The sequence below is a fragment of the Eucyclogobius newberryi genome, unplaced genomic scaffold (assembly GCF_026437365.1).
Source record: "Eucyclogobius newberryi isolate DKJ021-1_F unplaced genomic scaffold, fEucNew1.0.hap1 SCAF_14, whole genome shotgun sequence".
Taxonomy (NCBI): Eukaryota; Metazoa; Chordata; class Actinopteri; order Gobiiformes; family Gobiidae; genus Eucyclogobius; species Eucyclogobius newberryi.
In genome coordinates this window covers 36947871-36963875 of record NW_027315768.1, presented here as the reverse complement: position 1 = coordinate 36963875, position 16005 = coordinate 36947871, and the positions used below count along the sequence as shown (strand labels likewise).

General features: G+C 52.2%; 1 protein-coding gene across 1 annotated transcript in view; it reads left to right on the top strand.

The window, feature by feature from the left end:
• Positions 1 to 12658, top strand: part of LOC140360050 (protein mono-ADP-ribosyltransferase PARP14-like) — a 47756-nt gene extending 35098 nt beyond the window's left edge. Inside the window, exons 9-18 of the mRNA XM_072445364.1 lie at positions 1233 to 1451; positions 3878 to 3950; positions 4090 to 4236; positions 4298 to 4360; positions 5263 to 5439; positions 5575 to 5811; positions 7274 to 7888; positions 8884 to 9011; positions 10204 to 10378; positions 12362 to 12658. Coding sequence (XP_072301465.1) covers positions 1233 to 1451; positions 3878 to 3950; positions 4090 to 4236; positions 4298 to 4360; positions 5263 to 5439; positions 5575 to 5811; positions 7274 to 7888; positions 8884 to 9011; positions 10204 to 10378; positions 12362 to 12645 — 2118 coding nt within the window. The 3' untranslated portion in view covers positions 12646 to 12658. The remainder of the gene's footprint in view (positions 1 to 1232; positions 1452 to 3877; positions 3951 to 4089; positions 4237 to 4297; positions 4361 to 5262; positions 5440 to 5574; positions 5812 to 7273; positions 7889 to 8883; positions 9012 to 10203; positions 10379 to 12361) is intronic.
• The last annotated feature ends 3347 nt before the right edge of the window (positions 12659 to 16005 follow it).

The window sequence follows — 16005 nt, the reverse complement described above, 5'->3', positions numbered from 1 at the left end:
GCTGTGTGGACATGACACACGTAGGACGCTGTGTGGACATGACACACGTAGGACGCTGTGCGGACATGTCACGTGTAGGACGCTGTGCGGACATGACACGTGTAGGACGCTGTGCGGACATGACACGTGTAGGACGCTGTGTGGACATGTCACTCGTAGGACGCTGTGTGGACATGTCACACGTAGGACGCTGTGTGGACATGACACACGTAGGACGCTGTGTGGACATGTCACACGTAGGACGCTGTGTGGACATGACACACGTAGGACGCTGTGTGGACATGACACACGTAGGACGCTGTGTGGACATGACACACGTAGGACGCTGTGTGGACATGTCACGTGTAGGACGCTGTGTGGACATGACACTCGTAGGACGCTGTGTGGACATGTCACACGTAGGACGCTGTGTGGACATGACACACGTAGGACGCTGTGTGGACATGTCACACGTAGGACGCTGTGTGGACATGACACACGTAGGACGCTGTGTGGACATGTCACACGTAGGACGCTGTGTGGACATGACACACGTAGGACGCTGTGTGGACATGACACACGTAGGACGCTGTGTGGACATGTCACACGTAGGACGCTGTGTGGACATGACACACGTAGGACGCTGTGTGGACATGTCACACGTAGGACGCTGTGTGGACATGTCACTCGTAGGACGCTGTGTGGACATGACACACGTAGGACGCTGTGTGGACATGACACACGTAGGACGCTGTGTGGACATGACACACGTAGGACGCTGTGTGGACATGTCACTCGTAGGACGCTGTGTGGACATGTCCCGCTGCGGTCTCAGATGGAGTCTGAAAGTGGGAGGAGCCACAGGTCAATAACTCTAAACACTAAAGTCATTTACATAAATATTCAGTGTCACGTGACACGACCTCGTTTAGAACAGATGTGTATTTTGGGCTCAGCCAATCACACGCTCCGAATGTGCAGCTGCAGCAGAGACAAAGTACTTAGGGGCCGTCATCAAATAAGGAAACGAAAAATGGAATGGAACCTGAAATAGAGCGGTACAATTTGATGAACACATAAAATACACCATGACGGTCGCCACGGCAACACGTTATGAACTGACCTCAGACCTGCTTCTAGAACATCACCTGGCTCCTCAGCTCAAACCCTGAAGCTTCGTTCACATAAGAGTCAAACTTGTGTCAGATGTGCTGAGCTCTGAGATGTTTGACTCCTGATGTCCTGTGCTGCAGGTCCTCAGGGGCCTCTTTAAGGACTGCCTGTCCACAGCGGAGGACCTGGGCATGTCCTCCATCTCCTTCTCCGCGATGGGGACGGGAAACCTGGGCTTCCCCAAAGATCTGGTCTTCTCTCTGCTCATGGAGAGGATCCTGGAGGCCAGCAGCACGAGGCCCCGGAGCCTGAAGAGGGTCCAAGTGGTGCTGTTCCCAGGAGACGCCAACACCATCCAGGTGAGGCCCCCTGTCCTTCTGTGAGGCCCCCTGTCCTTCTGTGAGGCCCCCTGTCCTTCTGTGAGGCCCCCTGTCCTTCTGTGAGGCCCCCTGTCCTTCTGTGAGGTCCTCCTGTCCTTCTGTGAGGTCCTCCTGTCCTTCTGTGAGGTCCTCCTGTCCTTCTGTGAGGTCCTCCTGTCCTTCTGTGAGGCCCCCTGTCCTTCTGTGAGGTACTCCTGTCCTTCTGTGAGGCCCCCTGTCCTTCTGTGAGGCCCCCTGTCCTTCTGTGAGGTCCTCCTGTCCTTCTGTGAGGTCCTCCTGTCCTTCTGTGAGGCCCCCCTGTCCTTCTGTGAGGCCCACTGTCCTTCTGTGAGGCCCCCTGTCCTTCTGTGAGGCCCCCTGTCCTTCTGTGAGGTCCTCCTGTCCTTCTGTGAGGTCCTCCTGTCCTTCTGTGAGGTCCTCCTGTCCTTCTGTGAGGCCCCCTGTCCTTCTGTGAGGTACTCCTGTCCTTCTGTGAGGCCCCCTGTCCTTCTGTGAGGCCCCCCTGTCCTTCTGTGAGGTCCTCCTGTCCTTCTGTGAGGTCCTCCTGTCCTTCTGTGAGGCCCCCTGTCCTTCTGTGAGGTCCTCCTGTCCTTCTGTGAGGCCCCCTGTCTTCTGTGAGGCCCCCTGTCCTTCTGTGAGGCCCCCTGTCCTTCTGTGAGGCCCCCTGTCCTTCTGTGAGGTACTCCTGTCCTTCTGTGAGGCCCCCTGTCCTTCTGTGAGGCCCCCCTGTCCTTCTGTGAGGCCCCCTGTCCTTCTGTGAGGCCCACTGTCCTTCTGTGAGGCCCCCTGTCCTTCTCTGAGGCCCCCCTGTCATTCTGTGAGGCCCCCCTGTCCTTCTGTGAGGCCCCCTGTCCTTCTGTGAGGCCCCCCTGTCCTTCTGTGAGGCCCCCCTGTCCTTCTGTGAGGCCCCCTGTCCTTCTGTGAGGCCCCCCTGTCCTTCTGTGAGGCCCCCTGTCCTTCTGTGAGGCCCCCTGTCCTTCTGTGAGGCCCTCCTGTCCTTCTGTGAGGCCCCCTGTCCTTCTGTGAGGCCCCCTGTCCTTCTGTGAGGTCCTCCTGTCCTTCTGTGAGGCCCCCTGTCTTCTGTGAGGCCCCCTGTCCTTCTGTGAGGCCCCCTGTCCTTCTGTGAGGTACTCCTGTCCTTCTGTGAGGCCCCCTGTCCTTCTGTGAGGCCCCCCTGTCCTTCTGTGAGGCCCCCTGTCCTTCTGTGAGGCCCACTGTCCTTCTGTGAGGCCCCCTGTCCTTCTGTGAGGCCCCCCTGTCATTCTGTGAGGCCCCCCTGTCCTTCTGTGAGGCCCCCTGTCCTTCTGTGAGGTCCTCCTGTCCTTCTGTGAGGCCCCCCTGTCCTTCTGTGAGGCCCCCTGTCCTTCTGTGAGGCCCCCCTGTCCTTCTGTGAGGCCCCCTGTCCTTCTGTGAGGTCCTCCTGTCCTTCTGTGAGGCCCCCTGTCCTTCTGTGAGGTACTCCTGTCCTTCTGTGAGGCCCCCTGTCCTTCTGTGAGGCCCCCCTGTCCTTCTGTGAGGCCCCCTGTCTTCTGTGAGGCCCCCCTGTCCTTCTGTGAGGCCCCCTGTCCTTCTGTGAGGTCCTCCTGTCCTTCTGTGAGGCCCCCTGTCCTTCTGTGAGGTCCTCCTGTCCTTCTGTGAGGCCCCCTGTCTTCTGTGAGGCCCCCTGTCCTTCTGTGAGGCCCCCTGTCCTTCTGTGAGGCCCCCTGTCCTTCTGTGAGGTACTCCTGTCCTTCTGTGAGGCCCCCTGTCCTTCTGTGAGGCCCCCCTGTCCTTCTGTGAGGCCCCCTGTCCTTCTGTGAGGCCCACTGTCCTTCTGTGAGGCCCCCTGTCCTTCTGTGAGGCCCCCCTGTCATTCTGTGAGGCCCCCCTGTCCTTCTGTGAGGCCCCCCTGTCCTTCTGTGAGGCCCCCTGTCCTTCTGTGAGGCCCCCTGTCCTTCTGTGAGGCCCCCCTGTCCTTCTGTGAGGCCCCCTGTCCTTCTGTGAGGCCCCCCTGTCCTTCTGTGAGGCCCCCTGTCCTTCTGTGAGGTCCTCCTGTCCTTCTGTGAGGCCCCCTGTCCTTCTGTGAGGTCCTTCTGTGAGGTCCTCCTGTCCTTCTGTGAGGCCCCCTGTCCTTCTGTGAGGCCCCCTGTCCTTCAGTGAGGCCCCCTGTCCTTCTGTGAGGCCCCCCTCTCCTTCTGTGAGGCCCCCTGTCCTTCTGTGAGGCCCCCTGTCCTTCTGTGAGGCCCCCTGTCCTTCTGTGAGGTCCTCCTGTCCTTCTGTGAGGCCCCCTGTCCTTCTGTGAGGCCCCCCCTGTCCTTCTGTGAGGCCCCCCCTGTCCTTCTGTGAGGCCCCCCTGTCCTTCTGTGAGGTCCTCCTCTCTCAGGGGGGAGGAGCTTGTGATTTTAAAGTGTTGATTCCTCTCTCAGGTTTTCAGTGATGAGTTTCAAAAGAAGTTTCCTAAAGCAGGAGGCGGTCCTTCTATAGCCGCAGCAGGAGGCGGTCCTTCTATAGCCGCAGCAGGAGGCGGTCCTTCTAAAGCCGCAGCAGGAGGCGGTCCTTCTAAAGCCACGCCCTCTGGAGGTACGCTGCAGAACGGTGTCACGGTGGTTTCCTTGGCTGACCTCGTCCCCTCCCTTAGGGCCCTTCTCTAAAGTCAAGTCCTCGTCTTCGATGCACGAGGCCAAACTGGGCGGAGTCTCTGTGCAGGTCGTCACCGGTGACATCACCAAAGAAACCACTGATGTCATCGTGAACTCGTCCAATGACAGCTTCTCTCTCAGATCAGGTGAGTGAGTGTTGTGTTGAGTCCTGACCACCACACGTGTTCTGAAGCTGTGTGTGTCCAGGAGTGTCCAGGGCCATTCTGGACGCCGCTGGACCTGCCGTGGAGACCGAGTGTGGGACTCTGGGTAAGAAGCACCAGCACTAGGACACGCCGGGGCCCGAGGGCCGAGGCCCCCGGGAACCCCATTTCCGTCCTGGTTTAGGACTAAACCAGGTCTAAACCAGGACTAAACCAGGTCTAAACCAGGTCTAAACCAGGTCTAAACCAGGACTAAACCAGGTCTAAACCAGGACTAAACCAGGACTAAACCAGGACTAAACCAGGACTAAACCAGGACTAAACCAGGTCTAAACCAGGTCTAAACCAGGACTAAACCAGGACTAAACCAGGTCTAAACCAGGTCTAAACCAGGACTAAACCAGGTCTAAACCAGGTCTAAACCAGGACTAAACCAGGACTAAACCAGGACTAAACCAGGACTAAACCAGGACTAAACCAGGTCTAAACCAGGTCTAAACCAGGTCTAAACTAGGACTAAACCAGGTCTAAACCAGGTCTAAACCAGGACTAAACCAGGACTAAACCAGGACTAAACCAGGTCTAAACCAGGTCTAAACCAGGTCTAAACTAGGACTAAACCAGGTCTAAACCAGGACTAAACCAGGACTAAACCAGGTCTAAACCAGGACTAAACCAGGTCTAAACCAGGACTAAACCAGGACTAAACCAGGTCTAAACCAGGACTAAACCAGGACTAAACCAGGTCTAAACCAGGACTAAACCAGGACTAAACCAGGACTAAACCAGGACTAAACCAGGTCTAAACCAGGACTAAACCAGGACTAAACCAGGACTAAACCAGGACTAAACCAGGACTAAACCAGGACTAAACCAGGTCTAAACCAGGACTAAACCAGGACTAAACCAGGACCTTGTACAGACATTAGTACTTCACTGCTTCTGGACTAAATCACTTCTGGTTTGTCATAAACGCTCTGGTGCGATGGTCATGACGTGTGTTCTCAGGAGCCCAGCCTCACAGTGGGTGGGTCCTGACGCAGCCCGGGGCCCTCAGGTGTAAGAAGATCCTTCACGTGGTGGGACAGACCGACCCCGCCAAGATCTCAGCCTCAGTCCGAGACGCTCTGCTCACCTGCATCAAGCACTCCCTCAGCTCGGTGGCCCTGCCCGCCATCGGCACAGGTAGGGCATCTGACACGCCCCCGCTGTAGGTCTACTGCTCCTCTGACACGCCCCTCTGACACGCCCCTCTGACACGCCCCCCGTGTGTCCACTGCTCCTCTGACCATGTGTCTGACCATGTGACCGTGCCTCCAGGTCAGGGGAACGTGCAGGCGAGGAGCGTGGCGGACGCCATGCTGGACGCGGTGATCGACGTGCTCAGTAAAAACCCCAACAGTCTGAAGAGCGTGAGGATCGTGATCTTTCAGCCGCAGATGCTCAAAGACTTCCACGACAGTCTGCAAGAGCGCTCCGCCTCCGACCAGAAGAAGAAGGAGAAGGAGAAGGAGAAGGAGAGCGGCGTGATCGGGACGTTGGCCTCAAAGATCAAGTGTAAGTTTGACTCTTTTAGGACTTTAAAAATCTGTATATTATCACTTTATGGCATGTTTGTGTTTCCCTTTTCTTTAAATCATTCTGGCACAAGAACATTCTGGTTTATATTTGCTCTTTGGTTTAGTCCTGGTTTAGTCCTGGTTTAGACCTGGTTTAGTCCTGGTTTAGACCTGGTTTAGTCCTGGTTTAGTCCTGGTTTAGACCTGGTTTAGACCTGGTTTAGACCTGGTTTAGTCCTGGTTTAGACCTGGTTTAGTCCTGGTTTAGACCTGGTTTAGTCCTGGTTTAGACCTGGTTTAGACCTGGTTTAGTCCTGGTTTAGTCCTGGTTTAGTCCTGGTTTAGACCTGGTTTAGTCCTGGTTTAGACCTGGTTTAGACCTGGTTTAGACCTGGTTTAGTCCTGGTTTAGTCCTGGTTTAGACCTGGTTTAGTCCTGGTTTAGTCCTGGTTTAGTCCTGGTTTAGACCTGGTTTAGTCCTGGTTTAGTCCTGGTTTAGACCTGGTTTAGTCCTGGTTTAGTCCTGGTTTAGACCTGGTTTAGTCCTGGTTTAGACCTGGTTTAGACCTGGTTTAGACCTGGTTTAGTCCTGGTTTAGTCCTGGTTTAGTCCTGGTTTAGACCTGGTTTAGACCTGGTTTAGACCTGGTTTAGTCCTGGTTTAGACCTGGTTTAGTCCTGGTTTAGACCTGATTTAGACCTGGTTTAGTCCTGGTTTAGTCCTGGTTTAGACCTAGTTTAGACCTGGTTTAGTCCTAGTTTAGTCCTGGTTTAGACCTGGTTTAGTCCTGGTTTAGACCTGGTTTAGACCTGGTTTAGTCCTGGTTTAGTCCTGGTTTAGACCTGGTTTAGTCCTGGTTTAGTCCTGGTTTAGTCCTGGTTTAGACCTGGTTTAGTCCTGGTTTAGTCCTGGTTTAGACCTGGTTTAGTCCTGGTTTAGACCCGGTTTAGACCTGGTTTAGTCCTGGTTTAGTCCTGGTTTAGACCTGGTTTAGTCCTGGTTTAGTCCTGGTTTAGTCCTGGTTTAGTCCTGGTTTAGACCTGGTTTAGACCTGGTTTAGTCCTGGTTTAGTCCTGGTTTAGACCTGGTTTAGTCCTGGTTTAGTCCTGGTTTAGACCTGGTTTAGTCCTGGTTTAGTCCTGGTTTAGTCCTGGTTTAGACCTGGTTTAGTCCTGGTTTAGTCCTGGTTTAGACCTGGTTTAGTCCTGGTTTAGACCCGGTTTAGACCTGGTTTAGTCCTGGTTTAGTCCTGGTTTAGACCTGGTTTAGTCCTGGTTTAGTCCTGGTTTAGTCCTGGTTTAGTCCTGGTTTAGACCTGGTTTAGACCTGGTTTAGTCCTGGTTTAGTCCTGGTTTAGACCTGGTTTAGACCTGGTTTAGACCTGGTTTAGACCTGGTTTAGTCCTGGTTTAGTCTGTTTTTTGCCTGAAACATTAACATGTGAAGGTCTTTGGTCTTCAGCGTTCTTCGTCCCGTCGTCTCCAGAGAAGACACAGACGAGCGGAGACTTTGTGCTGGACGCTCTGAAGGCCACGCCCGTCCTCTTCCACATCTGTGGAGCGTCCGTGTCCCAGATCAACCTGGCCAAGCAGAGAATCCACTCCATCCTGTCCAAAAGTCTCCACAGCAGCTCCATCAAAGACGAGAGCGTCCCCAGCCTCCGCCCGGAGGACAAGCAGCGGCTGGAGGACATCCAGAGGGACATGGAGGTGGGCATCCGCGTGGAGGTCAAGAACGGCGTGGGAAGTGTCCACGTGGACGGCCTGACCAAAGACGTGCTGGACGCGTCCAACCAGATCCACCAGATGCTGAAGGCGCTGCGGCAGGAGGCGGAGCTGAGCCAGAAGGCGGAGCTTCTGAGCGCGGTGGTGGAGTGGCAGTACGCCCCGCCCGGGCACCACTTCCACCCCTTCAACCAGAAGACGAGCTACGAGCTGGAGCAGGCTCTGGAGCGCCGGGAGAAGGAGGTCAAGGTCAAGCTCAACGGTCAAGAGGTCAACGTGAAACTGCCCAAAGGACCGGCCGCCTGCAAGGACGGTCAGAGCCTGAAGATCCAGAGGGTCAACAAGATGAGCGGTGAGTGAGGGACCGGGGGGGGACCGAGGGGAACCGGGACCGGGGGGGACCGAGAGGAACGGGGGGGGGGACCGGGGGGAACCGAGGGGGACCGAGAGGACCGAGGGGGGGGGACCGGGGGGGACCGAGGGGAACCGGGACCGGGGGGGGAACCGGGGGGGACCGAGGGGGACCGGGACCGGGGGGGAACCGAGGGGGACCAAGGGGACCGGGGGGGGGACTGGGGGGAACCGAGGGGGACCGAGGGGACCGGGGGGGGACTGGGGGGAACCGAGGGGAACCGGGACAGGGGGGGACCGAGGGGGACCGGGGGGGGGACCGGGGGGAACCGAGGGGACCGGGGGGAACCGAGGGGGACCGAGAGGACCGAGGGGGGGGGACCGGGGGGGACCGAGGGGAACCGGGACCGGGGGGGGAACCGGGGGGGACCGAGGGGGACCGGGACCGGGGGGGAACCGAGGGGGACCAAGGGGACCGGGGGGGGGACTGGGGGGAACCGAGGGGGACCGAGGGGACCGGGGGGGGACTGGGGGGAACCGAGGGGAACCGGGACAGGGGGGGACCGAGGGGGACCGGGGGGGGGGCTGGGGGGAACCGAGGGGACCGGGGGGGGACTGGGGGGAACCGAGGGGAACCGGGACCGGGGGGGAACCGGGGGGGACCGGGGGGGGGAACCGGGGGGGAACCGGGACCGGGGGGACCGAGGGGGGGAACCGGAGGGGAACCGGGGGGGACCGAGGGGAACCGGGGGGGAACCGAGGGGAACCGGGGGGACCGGGGGGGGGAACCGGGGGGGAACCGGGACCGGGGGGACCGAGGGGGGGAACCGGAGGGGAACCGGGGGGGACCGAGGGGAACCGGGGGGGAACCGAGGGGAACCGGGAGACAAACACTGAATAGTGTCTGTAAGATGTCAGGATCTTAGTCGTTCTTTTGCTGGTCTGTGGTGAACGTCCACATATTAAATATAAGGGGTTTGGGGTGGACCTCCGTAGACCTGCCTGAGTCCTGGGAGGCCATGGACACCAGCTCCACTAAAGTCCTCACTGTGGCCCCCGGGAGCCCCGAGTTCACCGCTGTGGAGCAACTGTTCAAGGCTTCATGCAACAAGAACATCACCAAGGTGAGTCCTGGTCTCTTGTCTCTTGTCTCTTGTCTCTTGTCTCTTGTCTCTTGTCTCCTGTCTCCTGTCTCCTGTCTCCTGTCTCCTGTCTCCTGTCTCTTGTCTCCTGTCTAAGTCCTGGTCTCTTGTCTCTGATCTCTGGTCTCTTGTCTCCTGTCTCTTGTCTCTTGTCCTTGTCCGGTCTAAGTCCTGGTCTCTGGTCTCTTGTCTCTGGTCTCTGGTCTCTTGTCTCTTGTCTCCTGTCTCTTGTCTCCTGTCTAAGTCCTGGTCTCTTGTCTCTGGTCTCTGGTCTCCTGTCCCCTGTCTCCGGTCTCGTGTCCCCTGTCTCTTGTCCTTGTCCGGTCTAAGTCCTGGTCTCTTGTCTCTGGTCTCTTGTCTCTTGTCTCCTGTCTCTTGTCTCCTGTCTAAGTCCTGGTCTCTTGTCTCTGGTCTCTGGTCTCCTGTCCCCTGTTTCCGGTCTCTGATCTCCTGTCCCCTGTCCCTTGTCTCCTGTCTCCTGTCTCCTGTCTCCTGTCTCCTGTCTCTTGTCTCTTGTCTCTTGTCTCCTGTCTCCTGTCTCCTGTCTCCTGTCTCTTGTCTCTTGTCCTTGTCCGGTCTAAGTCCTGGTCTCTTGTCTCTTGTCTCTTGTCTCTTGTCTCTTGTCTCCTGTCTCCTGTCTCCTGTCTCCTGTCTCCTGTCTCTTGTCTCCTGTCTAAGTCCTGGTCTCTTGTCTCTTGTCTAAGTCCTGGTCTCTTGTCTCCTGTCTCCTGTCTCCTGTCTCCTGTCTCTTGTCCGGTCTAAGTCCTGGTCTCTTGTCTCTTGTCTCTTGTCTCTTGTCTCTTGTCTCCTGTCTCCTGTCTCCTGTCTAAGTCCTGGTCTCTTGTCTCTTGTCTCTGGTCTCCTGTCCCCTGTCTCCGGTCTCGTGTCCCCTGTCTCCTGTCTCTTGTCTCTTGTCCTTGTCCGGTCTAAGTCCTGGTCTCTTGTCTCTTGTCTCTGGTCTCTTGTCCGGTCTAAGTCCTGGTCTCTTGTCTCTTGTCTCTTGTCTCTTGTCCTTGTCCGGTCTAAGTCCTGGTATCTTGTCTCTTGTCCTTGTCCGGTCTAAGTCCTGGTCTCTTGTCTCTTGTCTCTTGTCTCTTGTCCTTGTCCGGTCTAAGTCCTGGTCTCTTGTCTCTTGTCCTTGTCCGGTCTAAGTCCTGCTCTCTTGTCCTCTCAGATCCAGCGGGTCCAGAACCCGGTCTTGTGGCAGAGTTTACAGATTAAAAGACGAGCGATGGATCAGAAAAACGGACACGGAAACAACGAGAAGCGTCTTTTCCACGGCACGAGTCACGACACCGTGGCCTTCATCAACGAGCACGGCTTCAACCGCAGCTACGCCGGCAAGAACGGTACGAGCCAGCAGGAAGTCACCAGGAAGTCTTACTTTATTCAACCAGGAAGTAACCAGGAAATCTTACTTTATTCAACCAGGAAGTAACCAGGAAATCTTACTTTATTCAACCAGGAAGTAACCAGGAAATCTTACTTTATTCAACCAGGAAGTAACCAGGAAATCTTACTTTATTCAACCAGGAAGTAACCAGGAAATCTTACTTTATTCAACCAGGAAGTAACCAGGAAGTAACCAGGAAATCTTACTTTATTCAACCAGGAAGTAACCAGGAAGTAACCAGGAAATCTTACTTTATTCAACCAGGAAGTAACCAGGAAGTCTTACTTTATTCAACCAGGAAGTAACCAGGAAGTAACCAGGAAATCTTACTTTATTCAACCAGGAAATCTTACTTTATTTAAGCAGGAAGTCATTCTTTATTTAAACAGGAAGTCATTCTTTATTTAAGCAGGAAGTCATTCTTTATTTAAACAGGAAGTCATTCTTTATTTAAACAGGAAGTCATTCTTTATTTAAACAGGAAGTCATTCTTTATTTAAACAGGAAGTCATTCTTTATTTAAACAGGAAGTCATTCTTTATTTAAACAGGAAGTCATTCTTTATTTAAGCAGGAAGTCATTCTTTATTTAAACAGGAAGTCATTATTTATTTAAGCAGGAAGTCATTCTTTATTTAAACAGGAAGTCATTCTTTATTTAAACAGGAAGTCATTCTTTATTTAAACAGGAAGTCATTCTTTATTTAAACAGGAAGTCATTCTTTATTTACACAGAAAGTCATTCTTTATTTAAACAGGAAGTCATTCTTTATTTAAACAGGAAGTCATTCTTTATTTAAACAGGAAGTCATTCTTTATTTAAACAAGAAGTCATTCTTTATTTAAACAGGAAGTCCTTCTTTATTTAAACAGGAAGTCATTCTTTATTTAAACAGGAAGTCATTCTTTATTTAAACAGGAAGTCATTCTTTATTTAAACAGGAAGTCATTATTTAAACAGGAAGTCATTCTTTATTTAAACAGGAAGTCATTCTTTATTTAAACAGGAAGTCATTCTTTATTTAAACAGGAAGTCATTCTTTATTTAAACAGGAAGTCATTCTTTATTTAAACAGGAAGTCATTCTTTATTTAAACAGGAAGTCATTCTTTATTTAAACAAGAAGTCATTCTTTATTTAAACAGGAAGTCATTCTTTATTTAAACAGGAAGTCATTCTTTATTTAAACAGGAAGTCATTATTTAAACAGGAAGTCATTCTTTATTTAAACAGGAAGTCATTCTTTATTTAAACAGGAAGTCATTCTTTATTTAAACAGGAAGTCATTCTTTATTTAAACAGGAAGTCATTATTTAAACAGGAAGTCATTATTTATTTAAACCGGAAGTCATTATTTAAACAGGAAGTCATTCTTTATTTAAACAGGAAGTCATTCTTTATTTAAACAGGAAGTCCGTGGCCTAGGCACAAGTGTCAACACCGTTTCAACCTGTAAAAGTCATTCTCACTCAGATATAACTGTGATGTTTATTCGACCGTTTCATTTCAGGTGAAACTTAAAACGTTGCAAACGCATCGATAAACGGGAGGGGCTATTATCAGGAGGCTCCTCCCCGAGGGCGGGGCTTACACAGAGTAGGATACATACCGGAGCTTCTAAACTCACAGTTGGATTATTCTGACTTTTGTTGTGGAAATAGTAAATATACAAAATGTTCCTTTATCCAATGTTCCTTTTATGTCCAAATATGTCTTTGATCTAATCATTTACATAAAGTTTACTACTTTAAAGCTGGACTGAACAGGAAACACAAACACTATTTGTATCTTGTCTTGAAAATGACTTGTAAAAAGTACTTTTGATCATACAGCATATACTTGAGTACTTTAAGTAAAGATGACCCCGAGCTACTGTGTCGTAGTAGTATTTGTCAGGTGAGTGTGTACTGTCCCATGATGCTCTCTGCTCTGCTCCACAGCCACGGCCTTTGGCAAAGGGACCTACTTTGCGGTGAGCGCCCAGTACTCCAGCGGTGACACGTACTCGCGTCCCAGCGTCTCAGGAGAGAAGTTCATGTACCTGTGCTCCGTCCTGACCGGAGACTTCACCACCGGGACGTCCGACATGATCGAGCCTCCGCTGAAGAAGACCGGCTCCATCGAGAAGTACGACAGCGTGGTGGACAACACCGCCCGGCCCACCATGTTCATCATCTTCCACGACAGCCACGCCTACCCAGAGTACCTCATCACCTTCAAATGAGGCGCCGCCGCCAGAGCGACGTCTGGAGACGCTGCAACGTCTGCGGCGTCTGCGACGTCTGCGGCGTCTGCGGCGTCTGCGACGTCTGCGACGTCTGCGGCGTCTGCGGCGTCTGCGACGTCTGCGACGTCTGCGGCGTCTGCGGCGTCTGCGGCGTCTGGAGACGCTGCAACGTCTGCGGCGTCTGCGGCGTCTGCGACGTCTGCGACGTCTGCGGCGTCTGCGGCGTCTGGAGACGCTGCAACGTCTGCGGCGTCTGGAGACGCTGCAACGTCTGCGGCGTCTGCGACGTCTGCGACGTCTGCGTCGTCTGCGGCGTCTGCGACGTCTGCGGCGTCTGCGACGTCTGCGACGTCTGCGGCGTCTGCGGCGTCTGCGGCGTCTGGAGACGCTGCAACGTCTGCGGCGTCTGCGACGTCTGCGGCGTCTCCAAACATAATGGGAGTCTTTAAAGTTCACAAAGTGCCCTGTGAAAATTCATACTTTTTAAACATTAAAAATCTAAATCTAATCACAATTAAATTGCTGTTTTTTCAACATTCTGCAGCCGTAGTTTAGTCCTAGTTTAGTCCTAGTTTAGTCCTAGTTTAGTCCTAGTTTAGTCCTGGTTTAGTCCTGGTTTAGACCTGGTTTAGTCCTAGTTTAGTCCTAGTTTAGTCCTGGTTTAGTCCTGGTTTAGACCTGGTTTAGTCCTGGTTTAGACCTGGTTTAGTCCTGGTTTAGTCCTGGTTTAGTTCTGGTTTAGTCCTGGTTTAGTCCTGGTTTAGACCTGGTTTAGACCTGGTTTAGACCTGGTTTAGTTCTGGTTTAGTCCTGGTTTGGACCTGGTTTAGTCCTGGTTTAGTTCTAGTTTAGTCCTGGTTTAGTTCTGGTTTACACCTTTTTAAAATGTGAAGATTGAAAAAGCTGATTAGTTAAAGATTATTTAGTCTTTATTGGGTTTATTTATGTCTCCATTTTGTGTCTTTTATTCTGATTAAAGTCTTTTATGATCTTTATGTCACGGAGTTTGAACATGAGAACTTTAAGTGCACTTTTTACACCGTTTTTACTCCGTTTTGCCTGATTTGCCTCTTCCATGTTTATAATGCTCTTCTTTTATTGATCTTAAAATGTCGTATGTGACAAAATAGAATAAAGACTTTCTGCTCTGATTCTTGGTGTTTATATCTCGTTTATTTAAATAATTATGAACAAAAAACGGATGTTTGGGCTGAGTTTCAAGTAGAACGTCCCCGGTGTAAAATACTCTCACTTCAGAGTTACAAAGTACAAATAATGACTAAAAAAATGATTTGGGGAAAATGTAAGTCATATTTACGTCATAGAGTCACTTTGTGAACATCTGATATTTGAAGTTAAAGTTATTGACAAGACAAAACATTAAGTCACAAAATGAGACAAAATCAGTCAAACCTGAAGAAACAAGACATTTCTCCCATGGAGGAACCACCCGAGAGGAACCACCCGAGAGGAACCACCTGAGAGGAACCACCCGAGAGGAACCACCCGAGAGGAACCACCCGAGAGGAACCACCTGAGAGGAACCACCTGAGAGGAACCACCCGAGAGGAACCACCCGAGAGGAACCACCCGAGAGGAACCACCTGAGAGGAACCACCTGAGAGGAACCACCTGAGAGGAACCACCCGAGAGGAACCACCTGAGAGGAACCACCCGAGAGGAACCACCCGAGAGGAACCACCTGAGAGGAACCACCTGAGAGGAACCACCTGAGAGGAACCACTCGAGAGGAACCACCTGAGAGGAACCACCTGAGAGGAACCACCTGAGAGGAACCACCTGAGAGGAACCACTCGAGAGGAACCACCTGAGAGGAACCACCTGAGAGGAACCACATGAGAGGAACCACATGAGAGGAACCACCTGAGAGGAAGCACCTGAGAGGAACCACCTGAGAGGAACCACATGAGAGGAACCACCTGAGAGGAACCACCCGAGAGGAACCACATGAGAGGAACCACCTGAGAGGAACCACCTGAGAGGAACCACATGAGAGGAACCACATGAGAGGAACCACCTGAGAGGAACCACCCGAGAGGAACCACCTGAGAGGAACCACCTGAGAGGAACCACATGAGAGGAACCACCTGAGAGGAACCACCTGAGAGGAACCACCTGAGAGGAACCACCCGAGAGGAACCACCCGAGAGGAACCACCTGAGAGGAACCACCTGAGAGGAACCACATGAGAGGAACCACATGAGAGGAACCACCTGAGAGGAACCACCTGAGAGGAACCACCCGAGAGGAACCACCTGAGAGGAACCACCTGAGAGGAACCACCTGAGAGGAACCACCTGAGAGGAACCACCCGAGAGGAACCACCCGAGAGGAACCACCTGAGAGGAACCACCTGAGAGGAACCACCTGAGAGGAACCACTCGAGAGGAACCACCTGAGAGGAACCACCTGAGAGGAACCACCTGAGAGGAACCACCTGAGAGGAACCACTCGAGAGGAACCACCTGAGAGGAACCACCTGAGAGGAACCACCTGAGAGGAACCACATGAGAGGAACCACATGAGAGGAACCACCTGAGAGGAAGCACCTGAGAGGAACCACCTGAGAGGAACCACCTGAGAGGAACCACCCGAGAGGAACCACCTGAGAGGAACCACCCGAGAGGAACCACCTGAGAGGAACCACCCGAGGCTCTGAACCCTGCTGTGGTGGGTTATAAATAGGTCTGTAGTTTAACAATAGGTCGGGATCGAGATGAGTCTTTTTCAGAAGAAGTTTAATGACGTCATGTTTGAAGGACGTGGAACATAAGCACTTTCTACTGAAGTATTTATTATATTAAGAATAGGGTCTATAATTCGGGGGAGAATGTCTTTGAGAGCTTGGAATGGGGTCTAGGACACAAGTGGAGCTTTTAGAGGACATAATGGCTGAAGTTATCTCTGCTTGATCAACAGCTGTGAACCTTTCTAGGTTTACAGGTGGATTTATATGGGACGTTAGATTTACAGCTTGGGCTAGTTCAGGGCTAATAGCGGGGGTAATTTCATCTAATTTATCTCTGATTGTTTTTATTTTATTGTTAAAAAATAGGAGGAAATCATCAGAGCTAAGTGTAGCTGGGATTGAGGGCTCTACTGCTGTGACAGTGTGTTACCATGGCTACAGCGCTGAAAAGAAATGTAGTGTTACTTTTGTTGACTTCTATTAGATTTGAATAATATCTGGTTTGGGCCTGACACAGAGCTGCTGACAGGACAGGAGCAACTTTTCCTGCTTTTAGGGATTCTTCTGTGTGAGAGCGACGAAATAATCCCTCTAACTTTCTAACTCTTTGTTTATGTGAACGCAGTTCTTGGTTGTACCAGGAGGAG